Genomic DNA, 27,728 nt, shown 5'->3' with positions numbered 1-27,728 from the left:
GTTTGAAAGCGTCCGATATATCTGCTTTGGACAATGCGGACCCGGGACCTGTCTGCATGATGATGGCGATGGCTTGGTCTATGGAAGCATACCTCATGCCCACTTCTTCTGAAGGAATGAGGGAATTGAGACTGGGAACCTGTGAACCATGTGGGGCAGACAAGTCAATGATGAGTCTCTCCTTCTTACTGAACTTGCCTGTGACGACTCCTACGGGACTGACTCTCCACCGTTGAAATGGGGGTGCTTCAAAAGGACCGATTAAGAACCCTTTAGCTAACTCGGCTTCTATGAGTGTGTCTACTGAGCCAGGATTCCTTTCGGCTGACTGAAGGTTCCCGCACTCATGCGTGACCTCGGGGGTCGTGATTAACCCTGTGTGGAACCCTTCATGGAACCCTGACACCAGGAACTGCACGAATCCTGGGTTGTGATGACCTTGCAACATTGCTTGTAGACGATTAGTATCGACCACGCTCATATAATTTTTCACCGACTTTAATGAACAAGCTACTCGGGGGTGAGCCCTGAAGCAGTTGGTACAGATATGCAACAAGCGGCACTGGCCGAAATGACAAGACGCGTAATTAAAATTGTTGCATATCTGTGCCCTACCTAACTGGACAATGGGTCGTCCTAGTTTGTCTACTGAATTGGGGGGCCTGAAGATGTCGAGTGGTCCTGCTGAAGAGCTGGAGGGGTATGACGTCGTGGCGGCTGCCGACTTATGGCACCACTCTACTGAGTGGAAGATAGACTGACAAGCCGAACAGGAGGGAGCCTTCAGGCCTGCAAAGTGTCTGCAGAACAACTCAGTGTCCAGGACGGACCAGTCTGTGACATGTTGAAACTGGGACAGGGCTGCGGCCGCTTTGGCTGAGAATGAACAGTGGTAATCGTAGAACGCATTACCACCATACCTATGTCCCAACTCAGTGACCCTAAAGAGGTATAGGTCTAGCTCCTCCCTCCTGTCCGGCCTGGCAGTACAGATGACGTCCCTGAAAAGGCTGAAAGCCATGACGAACTCTGGAATGTTCAGTTTGCGATTGAGCCGGTGGTCGCGGCTTCTCAGCACCACCGAGACTTCCCCGCAGGCTATGACCTTGTTGTCGGAAAGGTCCCTGGAGGCTATCAGTAGCGAAGCGAGGTTGATGTCCCTACCCTCAAGGATGTCCTTCCTGATGTTGATGGGGACAAAGTGAGACGGAGCCACGTTGGGGACTGGCTGGGCAGTGCGGATGTCTACTGCCGCCGAGGTGGAGGCGACCGGAGGCTCGGGTGAAGAAACTGACACTGCCGAGTTGTGAGCCTCGACTGACTCGAGTCTAGCCTGTATGGACGTGACGGCCGAAGTCAAGTTGTTCAGCATGAGGTGTAATTGGGCCAGCGATGCCTGTATCGTGGCTGCGGGGGGATCACCGCCGCTGGGCACCAGGGAATCTTTCCATAACCGGTATAGCTCTGCTTTCCTAGCTGACGCCGGGAAAGGAACACCCCGTCTCGTCAGCTCCGCCATCAGCTTGGGGATAGTCCAAGCACGGAGGGATAACGTGCTGCCCCCTTCGGACGTCCCTGCAGCATTCTCATCCACTGATGCTTCCATGATATCAGATGCGTGCGACATCACAGCTGTGGAGAAAATAATGCAAGGTGACCGGCTACCCTGGGCGACCACCAAGTGCGTGAGGCTGTTTGACAACGTGGTAGAAAAAGGTGCACTGTCCCTGTGAAGCACGCACCCTAACCCCTGACGGCCGTGGAAGAGTGGCCAGGAACCGCCACCTGAAGGTACATGCCAGGACCTGACTTTACTTACCAACTGAGGAACACTGTTCTGAACCCCACGGATGTTTTTAAATGGAAAAGGAAACCTGGACGTAAAAGAGTGCATGAGACCTTTCCCTTGCTAGTGATCAATGCCTCCCGTCCACTGACGTGAGCCCCCGCTACCTTGTTCGTGAGAACTCGGTGAATCCTAGACTGGCTTCTCTTGTGTGTATGTTTGAGAAAAATATAAAAATTTTCTTCTTGCTCTGACCTGGGAAACAAGCAGCACAGAAAACAAATCAATACGTGGGGTACAAACTGACGGAGCGCGAGCTGTGGGCAGTGGATTTGAACAACGGATGGGGATGGCGTTGATTGAGTTTTTTTTTTTTTTTTTTTCTCTGGCCCCCCCCCGACTCTGTCTGTCGTATGTGGTGGACCCCTACCTACCTAAGCAGCACGGCGGCCCGTGCCAGACTTTAGTGTGTGTGTGTGGCGCTGGCCATTGCATCCCCCACCATGTTCCACTGTACCGCGTGGGGAGCGCGGAGCTCCCTGACACAGAGGACCAAGCGGGGGGATACTTGTGAGCAACAGCTCGCGCCTCACCCTACACTATTTTTTTTTTTTTTTTTTTTTCGCCACGTGGAGAGTGACGCGTGTCCCTGGCAGGGTGCGCAGTGCAGGGGCGCCCTCCGTTCGAGGGCTGACCCGTCCGCCGGCTGGGCACACCTGCCACGTGGGGAGCTGCTCCGCCCTCAGGCCTGGATCGGCGCAGGGAGGACCCCCAGTGGTGAGGGCCTACCCCTGCCGATAATGAAAATGCCGCGTGGGGGGCCTCGCCGGTCCCTGGCGGAGCGCCCAGTGCGAGGGTGCCCTCCTGCCATCTGTGGGCCGACCCTCCGCCGGCTGAGCGCGCCCGCCGCGTGGGGAACCGGCTTAGCCCCCTGGCATAACTGGAACAGGGGGGGGGGGGGTTCTGGACATGGCGCCGCCTTCCCCCCTGTTCTCCTGAACATCGAGCCACGTGGGAGGCCCACCGCTCCCTGGTGGATTGCCCAGTGCGGTGGTGCCCCCCTGAGTCCGGAGGGCCGACCCACCGTCGGCTGGGCAAATCCACCGCGTGGGGACACGGTGGTGCCCCCTGGCTTAGACAGAGGCTGGGGGGGGGGGGTGGCAGGGGCGCTACCCCTCAACTGGGGGGCGGGCCCCGCCGCTGGATGCCACGCCCACACCACGTGGGGGAGCGGGGCAGCGCCGGCGACATGTAGCGTGAGCCGCGCCTGTGAAGGTGAGCAGAAGCGGCGGAGGAGGGAGGCGCGGTCTGCCGCTGTGCTCCACCACCTCCATGACACGAGCGGGAGTGGGGACACGAGCGGGAGCGGGACGGGGGGCGAAGTGTTCCGGAGCGCGGGACCCGCTTACCAACCGGGCCGACCGCACAACCGGACGTCCGCTTACCTGGCCTGTTCGGCAGGACTGACAGGTACAACGCACGCTCCGGGATCCTGAACTTCGTACGTCGTACACATGTGGGAGGGTGCTGACGGCTGATATAGGCGGCCAAGCCCCTCCCACAAACACAGGCCAATGAATCGGCCTTACACGTGTCTCACCAGGCTCCAAAATAAACACTATGGGGGTCATTTACTATTCTGAAATATGCCTAAATTAGGCGCATTTCAGGTGTAGATGGTGGCGCAACGGTTAGTTGTTTTAGGGGTAGAAAATGGTCTAAATGTAAGACAGCTCTGAAGCTGGCTTACATTTTTAACTGGCACTGGATAATTACTTCGGTGGAACCACCGCCTGCAATGGGCCTTTATTAAGACCGGCGTCTAAAACGCAGGTATTAATAAATGTGCCCCTATCTAACAATATAAAAACATCCTACAAGTAGAACCCACCTAAAGACCTGATCGGAGGTTATGTGTCCAGGGGTGTGCATTGCGTTCACACCAGCTTCATCAGGAGGTAACTAATGGTCAAAATCCACCACATTATAAGGGAAAAAAGGTGCCACAGGCACTCACCCTGATGTGTTGTATAAATGGCGCGTCCAACTGGGTGATGTGTGCCGTGTCATAATAAGATGCGCCAGCCATGATAAGGGAGGGCCCACCGACTGACGCGCCAATCGATGCTCCCACATGATACCGCTCCGCAGCGCACGGCAGTGACGTGCACAACAACCTTGATAGGCGTACCAGCTGCCGTTGCCATAGTGCCAGTAAATACTAACACCGATCATACTCTATACAAAACCGAATGCACCCTGAATGATAGTTATAGCAATTACAAGATGACAATACATCTTACAAGACGAGCGACAATGCATATTTTCCTAAACAATATACAATAAATATCTATTAGCGTATAGCTTTTCTGCATGTTTGTAATACCCCCTATTTAACCTGATGAAGGGGAACTAACTATCCCCGAAACGCATTGTTTTAATGTACACATACACTTGTCTCAAATAAAGAAGGAATTTTTATTTGATGATCACGACCGCCTCCATTAGTGTTCTTGCGCCTAAGCAGATCCTCTTTTCCGCTACTAGCTTAATATCATGTCATGGGTTAGATTAAATTTACATATAATATATGTTAAAGGGGTTGTCCGGGTTCAGAGCTGAACCCGGACATATCCCTATTTTCACCTAGGCAGGCCCCCTGACTTGAGCATCGGAGCATTTCATGCTCCGATGCTCTTCTTTGCCCTGCGCTAAATTGGGCAGGGCAAAGGCATTTTTTGGAGTTTCGAGGACATACCAGGCTCTCCGTGGGGCTGCCAGGCAGAGGCCTCTGCCCAACACTGATGGGCAGGCTTTAGCGCTGCCCTAGCCTGTAAAACGACTAGGGCAGCACTAAAGCCAGCCCATCAGAGCTGGTGACTGCTGGACAGAAGCCTCTGCCCGGCAGTGTGTTATTGTAAATAAAAGAGCCCTTGCCCTGTGCAATCCAGCGCAGGGCAAGGGAGCGCATTAGAGCATGACATGCTCCGATGCTAACATCAGGAGGGCTGCCTGGGTGAAATTATGGGTATGTTTGGGTTCAGCTCTGAACCTGGACAACCCCTTTAGATATAGGAGCTAACCATATATGGAAAAAAGTAAATAAATAAAATTGCGTTCGGTGTGTTGCTTTTTTTCGTCCAGATTGTATACCTATTGCTTGTGTTTTTCATGTGCATGAAAAACATCTGAAGAAGAACAATCTACATCCCCCAGCAAACATCAATGGAAAACACATTGCATCCGGATACCTTCCGTTTTTCACACAAGCCTCTTTCACTTCTATGGAGCCAGGTCTGCGTGAAAAATGCACAATATAGAATATGCTGAACGCAGAGATGATGTATAAAAAAGTATGCTCGTGTGCGCAGACCCACTGAAATGAATGGGTCAGGATTCAGTCTGCATACTAGGCATTCGCTGCATGTATCGCATCTGGACGGAAAATTTGACATCTGACTTTTTTCAGCCTAAGTACCTATGTAATATGGATTCCTTAGATGGTATAGTACATATAATTGGATGGCTGAAAAACCTCTTTTCATAAGACACCTCCAAAATTAATTTTCCAGCAACTGTTTATTTTTCAGTAACTGAAGCGGTTGTCTCAATTTATTCCTTCAGTGCTGCAGGCCTGGACTTTTGGCGCTCTAGGTGGCAGCGCCAGCTAGTCTTAAAGGCAGAAAAGGCAACATGCAGTGCTAGGATGCTGTGATGTGCACGCGTTCCTGAGTCTGCTAATGATTCAATAGCAGCCTTGGCCGGCTCAGTGGAACAACAGCAGTGTATGAGGCGGCTGGGGAGGGAGCCACTGTGCCTGCTCGTGACTCTATGCGCACCAGCTCCTGCAATCCCAGCCACCAGAAAAGCCAGCTTTTTTTTTTTTTATATATAATCTTTATTAAGGTTTTACATATATAATGCGGTATTAACAGCACATTAGAATAATCCATGCATTAAGTCAATTTTTATACAAGCATTTTGGACAAATAGGGTTGAATATCCCTCGGAGAATCACATAGAGATTAAAATTACCATAAACAAAAGGCCAGCTTTTTTATGTTAGTATGCAATCACTGCCACTGCTGCTGAAACCGTAACCCCTAGAGAAAAGCAGTGCATAAAGAGCAGCAAAATTCAATGATGCAAGGACAGGAGCCATTACTAAAAACAAAGGTAATTTAGTAAGTTACTTATATTACCATTTTACGCATAAATAATAATGTCACATGCTGAGGTGAGACAACCGCTTCTAAGTGTAACTGTAACTTATACTGATAACTGTACTGCTATAAAAACCAGGGTTTTGATCAAAGTGCCAGATGCTGTAACCCTATCAATCATTAGAACAAAGTCCATGCACTGTCCCCTCAAACTGTGTTCACTGATCTTGTGAATTTTAGACCAGCACAAAATAGTTATATAAAGAAAAAAAACTTGCATTATGGACGCACTTTGGTGTTTTTTTTTTTATATAAAATGCTGTGGGATTGGAATTATATTTTGTGGAAATTAATTATCTTACTACTATTTCTTACTTATTACAGCATTGAGGGGGAATATGTACCTGTGGAAGGAGATGAGGTAACATACAAGATGTGCCCGATCCCACCCAAGAACCAGAAATTGCAAGCTGTGGAAGTTATCCTGACTCACCTTTCTCCTCACACAAAGCATGAGACCTGGTCAGGGCAGATAATCAGCTCCTAAAATGTATCAAAGCCTTCCATAAGTGGTGAGGACCAAAAAGAGACATAAAACTGCCATATTTACCCAGTTCTGCGCCTTCAAGAGTCATACCAGATCTTCAGGAAAGATTGACCCAGTCATGCTGGGATATTTTTCTTTATTAATGAAGATGGCGACTAAAGACTGGTTCAAGCTGTCCCTAAGATCTGTAGTTAATTCCCAGGCTCCTCACTTGTACTAATGTCATTGAGTTTAATTTCAACCAATATACTATCAGGGTCCTACTGATTCTCAGCATCTTCTCAGTCAATAGTAGTAGGACATCTGTTTTTCACTCTTCTGGTCATTTCATGTGACCTATTCATTTGCCATTTTCGTCATTCATGGAAGTGTAAGATAACTGAGTTTTCACTCTATCTACAAGCCAGACTTTTCTCACATTGTAGGGGGTTCTATGCTTTTATAAGAGCTTTCAATGGTTCTTGGGACTTCAGGTTTTAAAACCATAACAATGGCTGCATTTCTTCATTCTGAATCATCAGTCATAATTGCTATGTTAACATTTGTATTTTACCATTTTGTAATGCCTCACTGTAACCATAATCACCACCACATGTTAATTTTTGGGTTTCATATACAGCACACTTGACTATGTTGGTGGGGGGTAAACTGAATATATATTCTTAGCTGACGTGAATATCACCTGCTTTCAGATTTCAGAATATTCCTGTCGGCTTTAATGCTGTTGAAAGTATATCATTGTGATTTTTTTTATATGTATATCTTTGTGTGTGAGTGCCTTAATTCTTGTAGTATTGTACACTGTTTTGTATTGTAAACCCCAATTATTTTTTCCTCTTTTCTTATTTTCAGTTTATAATACAGTTTATAATACATTTGGTCTCGCTTAATGAGAGGTTTGTATGTGTTCATCAATGATGTAACTTGTCCACCACTGTCAGCACCATAGTGCAGTTCTTATAGCATCCAAAAGAGAAAAAAATCCAGCTTCTACAAATGAGATCCTTTATTCCATAAAGTCAAAAAATGTTTTCCAGACACAGGATAAAAGTACACGGTCTACATGTTTTGGACGCTCATATTACGGTCTTTACTCATGACAAGTGCACATAGTAGAGATCACTCCATATGAACCTACACACCTCCCCCTCAGGAGGAGAGGCAGGTAATGTGGCTCACCTGGAGCGAAAATTTAGACTATCACCAACAGTTAACCCTTAAAATAACAAACATCTAAGATAGAGATGCCCTAAAAAAAGAAAAAACATAGATATATGGCATATACATACTGACATAAATGGCAGGAAGGATAGGTGACATCAATATTGTAGGATTAAATCTGATCTCCTATTCAATCCTTTCGGGACACAGGTGCTGAGCTCATACATCCAGAAAACTTCTCTGTTAAAAAGTTTTTTCTTATGGTCTCCTCCCCTTATTGGTGCGGTTACCCTTTCAATTCCCTGTACATAGAGACCTGACGCATTGCCTTGGTGCGTTACCGCAAAGTGTGTACTAACTGCTGAGACATTTCTTGTCTTGTAGTGCGGTGTGTCAGGGATGTGTTTACGCACTCTTGTTTTTATTGCACTAGATGTGCATCCCACAGATTGTAAGTTGCATATTGTACATGTGATAAGGTAAATAGCAAACTGAGCTTATTTTGTAAGTATTTCCATTAGCTGTGGAATTGTATGTGGTGCTCACCTGCTTATGATTACGTTATGTCCACATCTATCATTTCCAATGGTTTTAAGCCAGCTGGGTTTTGTAGTAGGACGGTCATAAAAAAGGCTTGGGCTCAATATTTGACCTAGGTTGTGTGCCCTACGGGCAACACATCTGATGCCATCAGATACTATTCCACTCCAATCTTTGTCAAAGTTGAGCAATGATAAATGACTTTTTATAATTTTGCAAATATCTGTGTATTCTTTGCTAAACTGTGTGACAAAAGTAACTTGGTTATGTTTGGAATAATGTGTATTCTGCCTCTGTTTTGATGGTTCCCCAGAGAAAACCAGAGAGCGTCTATCCAAAAGACGGGTCTGATCAAGTGCCCTCTGTACAGACTGTGCAGTATATTTCCTGCGACAAAGTCTCTTCTTCTTCTTTTATGTATTTTGCCTCAGATACAAAAGTATCGGTGCTTGAGCAATTTCGCCTTGCTCTAAATAATTCACCTTTGGGTATATTCTCTCTGATATGTGGGGGGGTGACACGATGTCGCAAGGAGCATAGTATACCCAACTGTCTCCTTTCTCAGTACTAACCTTCGCATTAACTTCATTGCCTGTTTATGTGAGATCAAGAAAGGAGATAGTACTTGCGTCAGAATGCAAACTCAATGAAAGGGAACTGCAGCAACTGTTCAGGTAGTCCTTAAAGGGTTTCTACCACTTAGGTGTCACATATTTAGCTGTCAGACACGAGCGATCCGCTAGTGTCTGCTCTGGCCAACCATCCTAATATAATTGCTTTTGGGGCGGTGGTTTGGCTAAAAAAACTACTTTTATTAATATGCTAATGAGCCTCTAGGTGCTATGGGGGCGTCATTAGCACCTAGAGGCTCCGTCTACCTTCAGAAACTGCCGCCGCCCAGCGCGTCCCTCCAGCCCGCCCATCTCCTCCTGAATGCGATCCTCCTTGTGAGCGCCTGTATTCGGCGCATGCGCAGTAAATGTCTGACAGTTTCCCTGCTCAGACATCTCCACTGCGCCTGTTCCTCGGAGCACTATGGCGTCATCGCGCAGGCGCAGTGGAGATGTCTGAGCAAGGAAGCGGTCAGACATTCACTGCGCATGCGCAGAATACATACGCTCACAAGGAGGATCGCATTCAGGAGGAGATAGGCGGGCTGGAGGGACGCGCTCGGCGGCGGCAGTTTCTGAAGGTAGACGGAGCCTCTAGGTGCTAATGACGCCCCCATAGCACCTAGAGGCTCATTAGCATATTAATAAAAGTAGTTTTTTTAGCCAAACCACCGCCCCAAAAGCAATTATATTAGGATGGTTGGCCAGAGCAGACACTAGCGGATCGCTCGTGTCTGACAGCTAAATATGTGACACCTAAGTGGTAGAAACCCTTTAAAGCTAGATATATATTGAGCATCGTCTGACCAAACAAATAACAAGTCATCGATATACAGTGGGATGCTAAAGTTTGGGCAACCTTGTTAATCGTCATGATTTTCCTGTATAAATCGTTGGTTGTTACGATAAAAAATGTCAGTTAAATATATCATATAGGAGACACACACAGTGATATTTGTGAAGTGAAATGAAGTTTATTGGATTTACAGAAAGTGTGCTATAAGTGTTTAAACAAAATTAGTCAGGTGCATAAATTTGGGCACTGTTGTCATTTTATTGATTCCAAAACCTTTAGAACTAATGATTGGAACTCAAATTGGCTTGGTAAGCTCAGTGACCCCTGACCTACATACACAGGTGAATCCAATTATGAGAAAGAGTATTTAAGGGGGTCAATTGTAAGTTTCCCTCCTCTTTTAATTTTCTCTGAAGAGTAGCAACATGGGGGTCTCAAAACAACCCTCAAATGACCTGAAGACAAAGATTGTTCACCATCATGGTTTAGGGGAAGGATACAGAAAGCCGTCTCAGAGATTTCAGCTGTCTGTTTCCACAGTTAGGAACATATTGAGGAAATGGAAGACCACAGGCTCAGTTCAAGTTAAGGCTCGAAGTGGCAGACCAAGAAAAATCTTGGATAGACATAAGCGACGAATGGTGAGAACAGTCAAAGTCAACCTACAGACCAGCACCAAAGACCTACAACATCATCCTGCTGCAGATGGAGTCACTGTGCATCGTTCAACCATTCGGCACACTTTGCACAAGGAGATGCTGTATGCGAGAGTGATGCAGAGGAAACCTTTTCTCTGCCCACAGCACAAAAAGTGCCGCTTGAGGTGGGCTAAAGCACATTTGGACAAGCCAGCTTCATTTTGGAATAAGGTGCTGTGGGCTGATTAAACTAAAATTGAGTTATTTGGCCATAACAAGGGGCGTTATGCATGGAGGAAAAAGAACACAGCATTCCAAGAAAAACACCTGCTACCTACAGTAAAATATGGTGGTGGTTCCATCATGCTGTGGGGCTGTGTGGCCAGTGCAGGGACTGGGAATCTTGTCAAAGTTGAGGGACGCATGGATTCTACTCAGTATCAGCAGATTCTGGAGACCAATGTCCAGGAATCAGTGACAAAGTTGAAGCTGCGCCGGGGCTGGATCTTTCAACAAGATAACGACCCTAAACACTGCTCAAAATCCACTAAGGCATTTACTGTATGCAGAGGAACAAGTGCAATGTTCTGGAATGGCCATCTTAGTCCTCAGACCTGAATATAATTGAAAATCTGTGGTGTGACTTAAAGAGAGCTGTCCATGCTCGGAAGCATCAAATATTCTCAAATATCACTGTGTGTGTCTCCTATATGATATATTTAACTGACATTTTTTATCGTAACAACCAACGATTTATACAAGAAAATCATGACGATTAATAAGGTTGCCCAAACTTTCGCATCCCACTGTATCTCCCGAACCATTTTATGGCATGGAAAAAAGGATTGAGATCAGTATACAGGAATTGTTTTTCCCACCATGCCATATAAATGTTCGCAATAAATGGAGAGAATTTCGCCCCCATCGACACTCCGGTGATCTGTTAAACATGAAATAGTTCTGTTTCATAAGGAAATATACCAAGTATACTGTAAGACTCTATTAGTATCCTTGATATAACCCGAGATGGATGAAATCAAGGGTTGTAGAGAGGAGTCCACCCACTCACCAAAGCGCTCTGAATAGGCACCTATGACGGCAACAATAGGTCTCATGGGTGGGGGGAATCCCTTCTTATGCACTTTAGGTAAAGCATGAAAGATGGCAGTATATATGCATATAATCAATCTCTTTTTGAGACAGAATACCAAGAGAAAACCCTTTTTGTAGTATTTGTGATAGAAATTTCTGATATGTAGGGAGGGGGTCACAAGCCAGTGGATGATAGGTGGTGGTATCCTCCAACATTAAGAACACTTGCATTTTATACACCTGGCAATCTAATAGCATGACAGCCCCCCCGTTATCAGCCCTTCTTACTACTAAGTCCGATCTTTGAGTTCATTTAGTGCACGGATTTCATTTGCATTCATATTATTAGTGCACATTTATAAATTCCTTTTTTTAGAAGGGTTATAGGTATTTTTCTTTTTCAGTGCAGTGAGATCTTTTTGAATTATATCCTGGAATTTATCCAGTGCCGGAGACCTAGACTGCACAGGGTAAAGTCTTTATTGGTTACTCTGAAATTGGCTGATGAATTAACGCATCCCTCAGATCTCTGTTCACATTGTAGATGTTGAAGACAAGAGATATGGGGGAGATCATTAAAGTCCATGGAGTGATGTATCTCATCCTGGTTACGTTTACTTTCTTGTGGCTGTTCTTTAATAGTTTTATCTGTTATCCCTTTTCTTATTTTCTTTAAAATACATTTGGTCTCGCTGTATGTGTTCCTCAATGATGTAACTTGTCCGCCACCGTCAGTACCATAATGCAGTTGTTATAGCAGGTTTATTCCATAGCAGGTTACCACTTGCTGATTTATATCAAGAAGAGCTGAAAAAGTCCAGTTACACATGTCTCCTGTTTATAATACAGCCGGTAATATTCAGTATCCCGTCATAAAACATTTTCTTTACTGCACCAGTTGGCCCTGAGATAACATTATTGATAGCCTATCCTCAAGATATGTAATCAACCGTGATCAGTATCTGAGCAGCTACAAAATGTAGGGTAGCTCCAAGCTGGACCCTTGCCAGCCTGCTGTTTTAAGGGGGCATGGCAGTTGGCCAAGCACTGTGCCCTCTTTATTGCTTACATTGCTCTTTACACCTGTGTGCCATACGTTTAGTAACGACTGCGCTGGGTATGGCAGCTTTGTCCCTTTCACTGAACTAATATAGATGGCTTATTGCTTATCCTAAGGATAGGCCATCAATATTTTAACCCTGGAAAAAACTCTTTAAATATGATTTAGTTGTTCACGGTCTGATTCAATTTGAATAAAACAGTATTCGTCACATAGATTTTTAGATATTTTTGTAAATGCTTACAAAGTACTTAATTCCATCAAACATCGTATCACCAGCATTTCAGTAGTAAGATAATAAATGCATGCCTCACTTGCCATGTCTTCCTCAGGGGAATGGTATGTTTTCCTTGAAGATGTTATCACTTGAACTTTGTTTGCAAAAGTATGAAGAGTTATGTACATGAGTGGGAAGAAAGAAGCTTTCACTTTTCTTGTGAGCAAAGAGTCAAAACCCTCTACATATACAATAAAAGCAGCAGGTGCTCATATGCTGGCCTTGGCCTTCTTCCATGTAGAGACATGAAACGGTTGCATGTTGTAGAGATCCAGATATTTTCCTTTCCGCACTTTTATTAACTTGCATGACTAGTTCTATTGTAATCAATGTTTCCGTTAAAGGTGATTACCCATAAATAAATTGAGACCATTTTTACTGAAAAAAACAACAGCTTAGGAAATCAGGACTAGCTTATAGACTGTAAAGACAAAATGCAGTATAAAAAGAGGGTGTAATAAAGATGCAGAGATAATAGGACACAATATAAAGAGACAATGCTGTCAGAAGAAAGCATAATACAAAATAAATGAATATAACATTTTAAAAATAAATGAAAATATATGCAATAGTAACACGTACTACTTTGCTATGTTTTAAGAATTTTTTTTTTTAAACCTGTACATTTCTCCTACAGCAGAGTCGCTTTTTGCTAATTCCAGGATACAAGTAAGCAGTTAAATGTACCAAGGGAGGGCCCAAGTCACCCTGTGCACCCTTGCCGATCCTGCTTTCTCTACCAGCATCTCTCTCTGCTTTTTGTATAGTACTCTCTGACCCCATGAATCAAGAATGAGATTCCCTCTAAAGCGTTTTAAACTTAATACACCATATTATGAAGCAGAATATAATGAGAAATATAACTAATTTCCTCCAAAATTTCAAACGGGTATTTGTCCTCCTTTAAAGTCAATGTTAATAATACTGTCAGATTTGACGGCAGGAATAGCACTGTCTGTCAATGCTATTCCTGATATTAAAATGACCAAAATCACCATGTTACCCCAATTATGCCTCCTATTCAGAATAGGACCCAGGCTTCTGAGAGCCACAGCCCCATGTTACCCCAACACACCCCATCCTAAGTCAATGGCATTGTTGGGGTCTGCTGTATGACAGACCCGGCTCAGTGTTATAACACTGAGCCTTGCCTATCATACATCAGATCCCCAAAATGCCATTGACTTAGGATGGGGTGTGTTGGGGTAACATGGGGTTGTGGCTCTCAGAAGCCTGGGTCCTATTCTGAATAGTAGGAGGCATGCAGGAGACTCTTTACTCATTTTATGGTTGCTTTGGCCACTGTACCATGCAGTACGCTCCCTTCGTTTCTCTTCACTTGTGATGTCAAATCAGTAGAGAGGATATAGTTATAGTGACACTTTAAGGACGGAGACATATCACATAACATTTAGGTCGCATTTGTAAGAATTTTGACAGATACGTTTTGGATGTTTTTTTAGTTTGTAGAAAAAGAATCAGATGCTTGTTGGTAGTTGCTAGAAGAATATGCATTTTGGGTCATTTTGTGATATTTGCACCTATGGCGAACTGCCAGCATGCTGAAGGTGTGGGTTCTAGGGCATTTTTAACTGCAGGCTTTGGTGGACTATAAACTCCTGTGCAAAGAAAGTATTGGGTGCAAACTGTTTTAGAATTTTCTGTGGCATAAACCTCAAATAGTGCACCCCAAAAAATTATAAAAAAACTCCATCCATTTAAACATGCAGCAAAAATGCCAGAATAACTGCATGGCAGAACTTAAAACTGCATGTTTTTTAAAATATTATTCATTTTATATGTGTTATCTAGAGATGAAAAAATGTCATATTTTGAAAAGGTAAAATGCGTCATGGATTCCATTACCACGGACCATAACGCAATTCTATGACGGAATGCATAACGGAATGCCTTTAGAGTCTTTTCCGTCATAATAGAAGTCTATGGGCTGCAAAACAGATCCGTTCCGTTTCCGTTATGTAGGGGAGTCCTCTCCTGCATAACGGAAACAGGACGGGTCCGTTTTGCAGCCCATAGACTTCTATTATGATGAAATGAATAACGGAATGCCTCTAAAGGCATTCCGTTATGCATTCCGTCATAGAATTGCGTTATGGTCCGTGGTAATGGAATCCATAATGCAATTCACCTTTTACCAACAAAAAAGTGTGAACGAATTTCATAAGCGGAAATTCGCTCATCTCTAGTGTTATCCATGCATTGCATAGATAGATGGTACATACTGTATACACTGCATGTGACAGGGCTTTCACATTTTTCCCTTTATTCACTGTTATTACTGTAATTTAAATAAATATACCTGGAGCAGAATGGATATGATGTACAGTATAAGTAGATTTTTATTTTAGGGAGGTTTAGAGATGTATGCCAGTTCAAAAGATGAAAACATAATACTGAATTTTTCTATTTTTTCATACAGACAAACTTTGATTTAAAACATAAAAAAAATGTAAAAACTGGTTAAAGTGGACCTGTCACCCCCTCCTGATATGTCTGTTTTAGTCTACGAAATAATTAAATGGGTTTTCCAGGATTTTGATACTGATGGCCTATCCTCATGATAGGTAATCATTATCAGATCCATGGGGGTCCAACTCCTGGCAACCCTGCTAATCAGCTGTTTGATTTGAAGAGGCCTCTCCCTAGGCTGGTGACATGTAGCTTAGGCGCAGCTCATTCAAGTGAACGGACCTGTGGGCTGCATTACCAAGCATAGCCGCTATTCAATGTATGATGCTGTGCTTGGAGTGCTGTGAGGAGGATGCAGTGCTCAGCAGGCCTCCGCGGCCTCTTCCAATAGCTGATCGGTGGTAGGTGCCAGGATTTTGACCCCCCACCGATCAAATATTGATGACCTATCCTGAGACTTCAGATCACTTGCTGAAGGCTCCATCTGTTACCATTGGCTTCAATTCTGTAGGACAGGAATACCAGACCTGCGGCCCTCCAGCTGTTGCAAAACTGCAACTCCCAGCATACCCAGACAGCCTACAGCTGGACATGATGGGAGTTGCAGTTTTACAACAGCTGGAGGGCCGCAGGTTGAGCATCCCTGCTGTAGGATGTACTCAACAACACAGCCATCTCCCATGGGGTAGCCCAAGAATAAGAATTGACAAAAATTGAAGAAAAGACTCGCCAATACAAGCCATTTATATTGGTATAGAATGCATATGCAGTTTCTGTTGCAGCAAAAGTTGCCTTTATGTCATGTGGGATTTTTAAATCACCACCATGAAGCACAAATTACAAAATCTTATATAAAATATAGTATATTACAAATTTAAATTCCTAAAATAAAAATGACCGTACATTTGATTATAATTATTATTGGCTAGCGAAGTGAACTGATAAGACAAGAGAAAACTACTACATTTAGTAAAGTATAATGCCACATTTCTGAAAATGCTGCAGTCCTTTTGCCTAGGAATGGGCGGGAGGGGGGGGGGGGGGGTGCGGGAAATACAGGGTACATTCACATTCGTGGAATGCATTCGTAATAAAAGTGCACTAGTTCCTAACACACAGTTAAAACAGACATTATGTATTCTGAAAATGTTCATACATATCATTGTCATTTCATAATTAACTATAGACATTTAAAAGACAGTTCACTGAGAAGTAACCGGCTATGATTTAGGTAATATGCTTTCCGGTTACTCACATTTTTGTAGACTTTGTAGACAGTTTCAGCTAATATTAAAGTTACACATGGATAGAGATTGAAATCCTGTAGCAGATATCATCTGGATTATCAGTTTATCTGGATTTTTGCTTCACTGTCAGGCGTGTATTTGCGTTTTTCTTTATGGGAGTGTGTGTATCAGTAAATTTGGGTGAAAGCAGACTCTTTACATTTTACACAACCCAGTCATTGATCTATGCCTTTGGTTAGTATGAGAAAAACATCATGTTCCAATGGATACTTTGTAGGACTGATATCAGGTCCAACCTTCTTGCACGTGATGTGTGGGTCCTTATACACAGGCAGATACTCTGCCCTGTAACAAGCACACACTCGTTACCTGTCAATGCACTGTATGGGAACAATTATTAACATTCATTGTCTACACAGGTAGATGTGCTGCCAACAAACTAACAGTTTGATGCTTGCACAATCAGGTCTAGATTTACAAGGGGCAATGATCGGGAAAGAGCATTCGCAGAAACGTTTGTCTAGCCAACAACTGGCCTGTGTAAAAGGACTCTTGGGGTACAACCACACGGCACGTCATGTCACAGTCATGATGTGGTTTTGGAACCCATGCAGCTGACCACATGTGGTTACCAGATGTATGATCATGCTTTTAGGGGGCGTTTTTATCCCCGATCGTTTATATACAGTTGTTTAAACAGTTAGGAATTTTTTTGTAGTTCTTTAGCATTCTGATTAACTTCAAATAGTGATACATTTGGCGAATTAGGTTGAACATATGCCGCAAGTAGCTGATCAACTGTATAACCCATGCGGTCAGCAGCAGGACATGTTTTACTGCAAGTAAATCAGGTGTAGTCATCACAACTTTGAAAGTGTCAGGTCTTTCTCAGAAACCTATTTCCCCAGATTTCTATTCTATTTGGAAATGAGATGGTGAGGTTCCTAACGTGCCCTGTGGTCAAAGATATTCTGATCTTCATGTCATTGCACAATAAGGTCACTTTATAATGAAAAAAGAAAACTGCTTGTATGAAGGTTTATTCATTAGAGCATTGGTATTATTTCCGTAATTTAGTTATTTTACTTTTCTTTGCACTGATGTTGATGCATTGTTAGAGATATCAAGGACTGAACTACCATTACTCAACAGTAAGAGCAGCAATGTTTGGTTTTCCTATCCATAGCTGGGATATTCATTCTGAAGGGACAACCAATATGACTGCACTTTCTGAAGTAAAAATAAATAAATATATATATATATATATATATATATATATTGAAATATTGAAATATTGAAATATTTAGGATTGAAAAGAAGCAAAAAGAGAATATCAAACTGGCTATCACTTTCACGTCTTCTTTTCTACTATATGGCCACTTTTACATTTTCAGGCGCATTCATAATGATTCACTTTTGTCAGTATATGATTGCTTTGTAGGTCACAAAAGTAAAATGAACTGTCCTATCCTCTCATTCATGTACTGATGACACATGCTAATGCCTATCTCTTTGTTGCAAGGAATTGTTATATACATCAGTTGGCATCTAAACTCATGTCTGTCTGTTTTACTGTTCATGTGTTGGCAATAAATAAAAATGCAATAAAACAAAACTCGTTTTTTTGGGATTATTGGCACACACTTGACATTATGGTAAAAGCATAAAGAAAAAGTGGAGGTAAGTGGAGAAGTCGATCATACTAGCCAGAGTATCACCTTCATTTTTAAAAGGGCTGATGAAAAATGAGCTTTGGAATATGACTGGTTGCTATGGACAACTGCTCCACTTTTCTCTGCTTCAGTTTATATAAATGGCATGAATAGCATTGTCTTACTTCAGTGATTTGTAATTTTTGATTTATTGTGTACGGTGGTGTAACTGGACTCTTGTAACCCCCCCCCCATTATTAAACCCAAACTATTTACGGTGTTCACGTCCCTGTCTGAAAGGCTCATAGAGAGTGAAGATAGCACGCAGCTGTGATGTGTCTCGGGTCTCCCTCTCCCGCCGGGTCTTGACTTGGTCACACACCCTGCCACCACAATTGTTGCGCCTCTGACTATGTATGTAAAATGAAACCATAGCAATTTAAAGGACATTAAAATAGTAGAACACTTCCACGATATTATCTTCCTTGATCTTATTCTATCTCGTATAGCAATTCAAGGATTGAAAAAGGGTAAATATGGACCTTTGGATGTGGACCACCCGAGGCATAAAGTCAGTAAAGGTTATGATAGGCCCGGAGAATATATTATCCTTCTCCCACATCCATGACACATACCAAATCCCCCACAAAGAATTTTATAAATTCCTGCAGATCAGATCCTTCCTGGGGAGGTGAGAGAAAACCTCACTACAAATTCCCAAGATAGCAAAAAGATATCTACATGACAGGTTCCCCAAAAGAGGAGGTATCTCCCTCTTCTACAACATCCTTACCCAAGGAAAGGAATGGACTAAACCGCCCCCTTGATAAGATGGGAAACGGATCTCAACCAATCCTTCTCAGAGGATCAATGGCAGGCGGCCTTCCGTATCGCCAACACTGCTTTACGGTGTGTGGCGCACCAAGAGGCGATCTTCAAAACTAGCCTCAGATGGTATTAAACCCTTACCAGATTACATAGGATGTTCCCTTCCTCACATCCTGAATGCTGGAGAGGCTGCGGGACAGAGGATCTCTTCTTCACACACTTTGGTCATGCCCTAAGATCTCCCAGTTCTGGAACAACGCTCAAAATCTCACAACGAATCTTATTCCCATCAGCCTTGCATTAACGCAGGAGTTAGCACTTCTATTTATAGGACTGGACACTTTAGGGCACCAGTATGGAACGATAGTCACTCATATACTAATGGCAACCAAACTGGTTATCACTAGACATTGGAAAAGCCCCTGCACCCCTACTATACACAAAGTGATTGCCCTGGTAAACTCCACCTGCATAAACGAAAAGATGCTCCATACCCAACAACCTTCCATGATAAAATTCCATGCATTATGGTCAGTGTGGACCTCTAGTAGATGGTATAGGATATAACTTACCTGTAGCTAAGTCTCTAACCTAACAGCCCCCATGGCGACAGCTTGCATGCCAGTACTCACATATGTCTACTTCTACAAGGTATATGTCATCCATTTGGACACCCGTTCATTCGGTGTTTATGTTTAGTTGTACCTTTGTTTTGTGTCATATACGAACTTAAGAGTACCCATACTATGGGTATGGTTCATTCATATTTACAATTAGATGTATGCATCATCACTTATTTCTGTAATGTTGGTAAACGGTAACTTTATTCAGGGTATTATCTATTCAAGTTGATGTATTTAGATGATGTATTACTACAAACACTGTTAAAGAATTGTAATCACTTTATTTGAAACTAATAAAAATGTTGTGGAAAAACAGAAAAAGGGTTAATATATATGAGCCACTGATATTCATTTTGTTTTGCAAACCCTCACTCCAGTGTTCACATCTCCAGCTAGGAACAGACTGCTGTATTTCACTGTATCTGGTGTAGCCAGATACCACCATGCACCCCATTTCCAGCATACATTCCAGCTTTTGGAAAGACAAAAAATACTTTGTAGAGTATTTTTTGTCCAGTTGAAAGCCGGCATCAGAGTGCTGGAGTTCTCATTGCACATGTGAACCAGGCCTTACAGTGATATACTATGAAACAGAACATTTAGGGTAAACAGTAAAAAGTGCTGCAACACTTCTGTAAAAACTGCTACCATGCAGCAGCACAACAAAGCAACCTTATTCAGATAGGTCTTTACACTAAGGCCTGTATTAGTGCTCACATTACTGTAGCAATCAGCAATTCTATCCTTCTAAACTTTCGTCAATGCATATATTACACACAATGACTATAGCTCATGGAAGTGGACTTTTGGGGAAGTGTTAGGTGTGACAAAGGTGTATAGTATCATCAAAAACGTGTGTTTAGAGGTTTTAGACCACCTACTATATCATCTACTGTGCCACCTACAGTACCACCTCCCAAAGGTACGATCTCCACTTCTTCGCTATTCATTCATTCACGTACTTCCGGTTTACAGTAGCCAGATATGCGCTTGAGGAATGACATTATCAGTAAAAATCAAATGATTTTGCGTTGGAAAGGATCACACAGTGCGAAGATCTATCTTTTGTGAACAATATTACAATCTTTCATTTGATTCTCGCAACGTCTAACACAGGCTTAAGGCTGGTTCACACGGGCGTTGCGGGAAAAGGTGTGCGTGAGAAAAATCGGCATGTTTGGTACCCAAACCCGAACTTCTTCACAGAAGTTCAGGTTTGGGATCGGGGTTCTGTATTCTTTTCCCTTATAGCATGGTTATAAGGGAAAATAATAGCATTCTGAATACAGAATGCATAGTAAAATAGCGCTGGAGGGGTTAAAAATAATAATAATATTTAACTCACCTTAATCCACTTGCTCGCACAGCCGGCATCGCTTCTGTCTCTTTCTTTTGCTAATTGCAGTCAAAGGACCTGTGGTGACGTCACTCCGGGCATCACATGGTCCGTCACATGATCTTTTACCATGGTGATGGATCATGTGATGACCGGAGTGACGTCACCACAGGTCCTTTGACTGCAATCAGCAAAGAAAGAGACAGAAAAGATGCCGGCTGCGCGAGCAAGTGGATTAAGGTGAGTTAAATTATTTTATAATTTTTTTTAACCCCTCCAGCGCTATTGTACTATGCATTCTGTATTCAGAATGCTATTATTTTCCCTTATAACCATGTTATAAGGGAAAATAATAAAATAATCGGGTCTCCATCCCGATCGTCTCCTAGCAACCGTGCGTGAAAATTGCACCGCATCCGTACTTGCTTGCGGATGCTTGTGATTTTCACGCAGCCCCATTCACTTCTATGGGGCCTGCGTTGCGTGGAAAACGCACAAAGAGGAGCATGCTGCGATTTTCACGCAACGCACAAGTGATGCGTGAAAATCACCGCTCATGTGCACAGCCCCATAGAAATGAATGGGTCAGGATTCAGTGCGAGTGCAATGCGTTCAACTCACGCATTGCACCCGCGCGGAATACTTGCCAGTGTGAAAGGGGCGTAAGGCTACACAGATAAGGACACAATCAAGATGATGGCAGCCAACATGTCTGAAGCACAACACAAAATGCATTAGATGTGATGAAGAGGTGATTAACATCCATAACAGGGAATCCCCCTTTAAATAATGTTAATATTTTGATTGTTGTGATGTCATTTTTTTTCTGTTTTCTTTGACATTGTAGAAAATAACGGAATTGCTATAATGGAAAACAAAATGGGACACTTTGAAAGGCATTCTGTTTTCATCCGTCCTAATAGAGTTGAATAGACAAAACAAATCCCTGGAAACCAATATTTTGTTTCCGGGTTTAGTTGTTTTATTTATTTTTTGCCTATTCAACTCTATTAGGACAGATTAAAACGGAATGCCTTTTAAAGTGTTCAGTTTGGCTTTCCATTATAGCAATTCCGTTATTTTCCATTTTAATCACATTTGAATGGAATGCTATAACGGAAAGGGAAACGCTGATGTGAATCCCCAGAGGAGTAACATTGGCTGACAATGTGAGAAAAAAATTACATTAAATTGAAAAAGAAATCATTTTATTGATTCACAGTACAGAATAAAGTGACATCTATTAAAAAGTATTTTTAGCAGCATTTAAACACAATATAAAATATAGTCCCATCGTCACACAGGCTTTACACATATACATTTACAAGCTCTCTTTACAGGCATCTCCTGAATATATCTCTTCACAGTGGGGTGCACAACATTTTCTGGTCCGAGGGCCAAATTGTCATACTGAACAACTCCCAAGAGCCACAGTGAAGCATAAAGGAGTATTTTTTCATCGAACACATTTATAGCATATGAAAAGTGCCGATTCCTCTTCCAGGACTCCCAATCGGCACTCTGTGGAGAAGGGAAGGCCAGATGTCTACTTTATATACTTTCTGGAGTGCCAAACAGGGCTCACGGGATCCCATTCTCCTGATATATAGGGCACCCAGCATAGCTCGTCAGTGAATCCTGCTCCTGAGCTATGTGGCACCCCGCTACATGTGAGCAGCCACATACAGACATGCATTTCTGTATCTAGATGGTTGGTATCACAGGCCGCATATGGCCCCTGGTTTACAGACGGACAAGCTGTCATGGTCTCCTGGTTGGATGTTACAGCTGTCACTCAGAGCAGAGGGGAGGGGCTGTAAAGCAGCTCAATACAGAGAACAGAGTGCACTTCACAGTGAAACGCCGCCTCCATTGCAGGAGCATATTTTGGCAGAAAAAAAAAACATAATACTCACCCTACCCTGATGATAAAAGTTTTACCAAAGGTATCTTTGTACTTCTCTCTTCAGCCCCTGCCTACTGCCATCAGCGGTTTAGCACGGGCAGAATACTGACAGACTCCCTTTAAAAGCCATTTATTGAGTTTACTTGCATAAAGCAACAATATCCACTACAGCTTACTATAAAACTGTAAAACAGTAGATACAGCCACAGTGATCATGCTGGAAATAATGGTTTCCACATTAATGTATGCTCATTCTTCGTTTGGCATTTTATTGGTGTTCGTTACCCAGGCTAAGTAATGAGTCGGAGATATTGGTTTTATTTACCACCATTACTAGCACAGAAGCAGAACTAGACAAATCCATAGAAAATCACACTGCCCTTGGCTTTCTTCTTATTCTTCAATAGGCTTTGGTTAATTTACAGCACTGTAATCAGAATCCCACTTGCTGTAACAAACTGCTGCAAATGTGTACAGGATAAGGGCTCATGCACACTAACGTATGTTTTTTCAGGGTCAATTCCGTGTTTTTTTCAGCCTATATGCGGAACCATTCACTTCAATGGAACCACAAAAAAACGAAATTACCCCATGTGCATTCCATGTCCGTATGTCCACATGGCCGTTCCGCAAAATAATATAACCTGTCCTTTGATTGTCTGCATTATGGACAAGGATAGGACCGTTCTATTAGGGGTCTGCCTTTCCGTTCCATTCCGCAAAATGCTGAATGCACACGGCTGGCATCTGTGTTTTACAGATCCGCAATTTGCGGAGTGCTAAACACCCAACGGTCGTGTGCGTGAGCCCTTAGAAAAACCTGTCTGCTGTCTTGCAAAAACAATGCCACATCCAAGGTAGTGCATGGTTGGGTGGTATTGTAACTCCGCTCCATTCACTTAATATATTCCAATACAGAATTGGCAGCAATTTGGTGGAACGTTACAGCAACTATAGTACTTCCAAGCTGTCCATAGCAGAAATAAACCATTACATGCACTGAATACCAGCAGCAGAGCGGTTATTACTGATGCCGTTCTAGTCATATGTTACATACAAAAGAAATAAGAGAAAATCAGAGTACAGACATGATCATTTTCATTTAGTGCACCACAAGGTATCTAAAAACAAATGCTAAACTGCACAATTGTTCAAATCTTCTTTGGAGGCACAATTTGGAGCCTCTATTGCAGATAATGTAAAAATGGCAGATCATCATTTTGTCTGGTAAAATTACAGACGCCATGACAGAAACCCCAAAAATCCTATTATAGTCAATGGACTCTCATGGGCATGGCTAATGATCATATGATGGATCCCTCTCTGGCTTGCATTCCATTTTTCTATTCCTGCGATGTATCAAATACGGATTTGCCCACACAGATGAGAACAAAGACGAATACAGTGTCATAACAAAAGCAGATTCTTGTACTGAATTGATGTTTTACTTTGCTCACAACTTTATGAAGGAGTTTATATACACTTCATATTTTGATTCTGAATGTACTGTATTAGTTTTTGACATTTTTGACCCTATTCAAAATATATCATGGTTATTCTGGGCAAAGCAGAAGATGCAGTTTTATGCAAACTGTATGAATTCACTACGACCCCCAATAATTTACTTCTTCTTCACAACCGCTAGTTTGATGTACAGATCTCAGCAACATGACGCAAGTCTGAGTATCTCTCCTTTTGGCACTCAGGCAGTCCGGAATCTCTCTTGTTATAAGTTGTTACAACTGTTTTGCACCATGTTTAATGCTATACCGTAAAGGAATGGCCTGCTTGATCAGCAAAGAGATGTTATACTGGGTAGATTGTAAAATTAAGGTGTAGTGTGTTTAAAGAGCATCTGTCAGCATGATCAACCTTATTAAATCATGCATATTGCCTGGTAGGGGTGGTCATGCTGAGTAAAATAATATATTTATTTTCTCTATAGGATTAATAGTTGCAGAGATATACTGTATTAATTTATATATTTAATCAAATTTCCCATTTGGAGCACCAAGGAGCTGGCCATAGTGCTAGAAGCACTGCTAGCACAATGCGCTATGCCAGGCATGTCCAAACTGCGGCCCTCCAGCTGTTGCAAAACTACAACTCCCAGCATGCCTGGATAGCTTACAGTAGTTGTAGTTTTGCAACAGCTGGAGGGCCACAGTTTGGACATGCCTGCTCTATGCTCTCTGAGTTTGATCTTCTGCTGCTTTCAAAGCTCAGAAAGAAGCACCTAATTCACTGCGCAACCGCTAAGGCTACTTTCACACTAGCGTTCGGGGCTCCGCTTGTGAGTGCCGTTTGAAGGCTCTCACAAGCGGCCCGAACGCATCCGTACTGCCCTAATGCATTCTGAGTGGATGCGGATCCGCTCAGAATGCATCAGTCTGGCAGCGTTTGGCCTCCGCTCCGCTCAGCATTCGGGTGTCCGTCTGGCCGTGCGGAGGCAAACGGATCCATCCAGACTTACAATGTAAGTCAATGGGGACGGATCCGTTTGAAGTTGACACACTATGGCTCATTTTCAAACGGATCTGTCCCCCATTGACTTTCAATGTAAAGTCTGGACGGATCCGTCTGAGCAACTTTCACACTTAGAATTTTTTCTAAACTATAATGCAGACGGATCCGTTCTGAACGGATCCCATCGTCTTCATTATAGGAGCGGATCCGTCTGTGCAGACACCAGACGGATCCGCTCTGAACGCAAGTGTGAAAGTAGCCTAAGTTACTTGGCCTCGGAACTGGCACGAAAACACAGGGCTAGATGAGATGTTTAGCCCTGTCAATCAAAGGGGAGAGGGAGTACAGAATGTACTGGGGCATTGCGTTACAGTGCTCCAAGTGGTATGACCAGCACCTTGGTGCTCCATATAGATAATTTACATAAATATCAAAATGGATATATCTCTGCAGAAAAAAGAAAATATATTATTTTACTTAGTATGATCAACCCTACCAGGCAATACGCCAGTTTTTTTTTAGAGTTGATCATGCTGAAAGATGCTCATAAAGGGGCTCAGTAAACACATATACATTCAAGTAAAATAAGTAATTGCAGTATACATTTTTATAAACTTACTGCAAAATTACAGCGCATTTAGTGCTTCAGAATTTTTTTTTTTAACGTTGTAGCCTTCTGCTAAAATAAACAAAATCAAGATTTCCTCCATCAATCTGCACTCAATATCTCATTTTGATAAGGTGAAAACGGAATTTTAGAATATTTGCTAATTTATTAAAAAGGAAAAAAAATTTTTTGCATGGACATAAGTATTCAGACCCTTTTCTATAAAACTTGAAATTTCGCTTTGAGGGTCTCCATTTTCCCTTTGATCTTTGAGATGTTTCTACACATTGATTGGAGTCCACCTGTGGTAAATGCAGTTGATAAAACAGAACTCTTCCTAGAGCTGGACGCCACACCAAACAAAGTAATTGTGGGGAAAAGGGCCTTGGTAAGAGATATGACCAAGGAGGAATTCCAAAGATCCTTTGTGCAGATGGGAGAACCTTTAAGAAGGTCAACCATCAATGCAACACTTCACCAATTTTGGCTTTATGGCAGAAAGGCCAGAAAGAAGCCCCTCCTCAGTACAATATACATGAAAACCCACCTTTGGGTGGAGTTTGCAAAAAAATTAAAATTATTACCAAACAGAGTCTCAGACTGTGAGACACAAGATTCTCTGGTCTGATGAAACCATGATTTAACTTTTTGGCCTCATTTCTAAGTGTTCTGGTTGGGGGGGAAAAAACAGGCATTGCGGTATGGTGGTGGTAGCATCATGCCGTGGGGGTGTTTCTCAGTAAATGGGACAGGGAGACTGGTCAGTGTTGAGGGAAAGCTGAATGGATCAAGGTACAGAGAATACCTTCCAACAAGACAATGACCTTAAACACACATCCAAGGCAACACAGGAGTGGCTTAGGGACAACTCTCGGAATGTCCTTGCGTGGCTTAGCCAGAGCCCTTACTACAACACAATCGAATATCTCTGAAGAGGCCTGAAAATGGATGTCCACCATCCAACCTGACAGAGCTTGAGAGGCTCTGCAGAGAAGAATGGCATAAAATAGTGTGGCATCATATCCAAGAAGATTAGAGGCTGTAATCGCTACCAAAGGTGCTTCAATTCAGTACTGAGTAAAGGTTCTGAATACTTATGTCAATGCATTATTTTCGTTTATTCCTTTTAATTAAATTAGCTAAGATTTCTAACATTTTGTTTTCACTTTCCTATTATAGGGTATTGAGTGCAGAACGATGGAGAAAAGTGTGAACTTTTTTTTTTATATTAGCACAAAGCCACAACATAACAAAATGTAAAGAAAGTGAAGGAGTCAGAAGACTTTCCGAATGAATTGTATATTGAGTTGTATGTTAGAATGAGGTAATAGAAACGCTCACATACAATATCACACTTTCTCTTCTCCCTGCAGGAATGGAAGCAGGATCAAATTCAATATAAAGTCTATGGGCCCGTCCCCTACATTATAAAGTACAGGGTGGTCCACGAAAAAGTAGCCCAACTCCAATAACTCCAAATCAAATCGCCTAATAGTAAATCTGCCTTAGTTGTCCATAGCAACCAACCAGAGCTCAGCTTTAATTTTTTTTCAGAACCCTGAAAGCTGATCTCTGATTGGTTGCTATGGGCAACTAAGACAGATTTATTATTTGGCAATTTCATTTGGAGACATTGGAGGCGGGCACATTTTTTGTGGGCCACCCTGTATATTCTGTCCCCTACAAAGAGAAGAGTGAGATATGCAAGTGCTTATCTCTCCTCATTCTAGCAATCAGCGTTCAGACACCCACCAATCAGAACCTTTGAGATGTAATATGCATCTATAACAGGGGTCGGCAACCGCCGGGACTCCAGCTGTTTTGCAACTACAATTCCCAGCATGCATACTTGCTCTGCTCTACTAAGAACTCTCATAGAAATGAATAGAGCATGCTGGGAATTGTAGTTTCACAATAGCTGGAGTGACGAATGTTGCTGACCCCTGATCTATAACATATCAA

The 27,728-nt window shown here is 42.8% G+C and overlaps 1 protein-coding gene across 1 annotated transcript in view; it reads left to right on the top strand.

Moving 5' to 3' along the window:
* Positions 1–6,519, top strand: part of CSDC2 (cold shock domain containing C2) — a 39,348-nt gene extending 32,829 nt beyond the window's left edge. The window contains exon 4 of the mRNA XM_044301690.1: positions 6,334–6,519. Within this exon, the coding sequence (XP_044157625.1) occupies positions 6,334–6,496 (163 nt within the window). The 3' untranslated portion in view covers positions 6,497–6,519. The remainder of the gene's footprint in view (positions 1–6,333) is intronic.
* The last annotated feature ends 21,209 nt before the right edge of the window (positions 6,520–27,728 follow it).

The sequence above is a fragment of the Bufo gargarizans genome, chromosome 7, assembly GCF_014858855.1.
Source record: "Bufo gargarizans isolate SCDJY-AF-19 chromosome 7, ASM1485885v1, whole genome shotgun sequence".
Lineage (NCBI taxonomy): Eukaryota > Metazoa > Chordata > Amphibia > Anura > Bufonidae > Bufo > Bufo gargarizans.
This window is presented reverse-complemented; position numbering and strand designations above follow the sequence as displayed.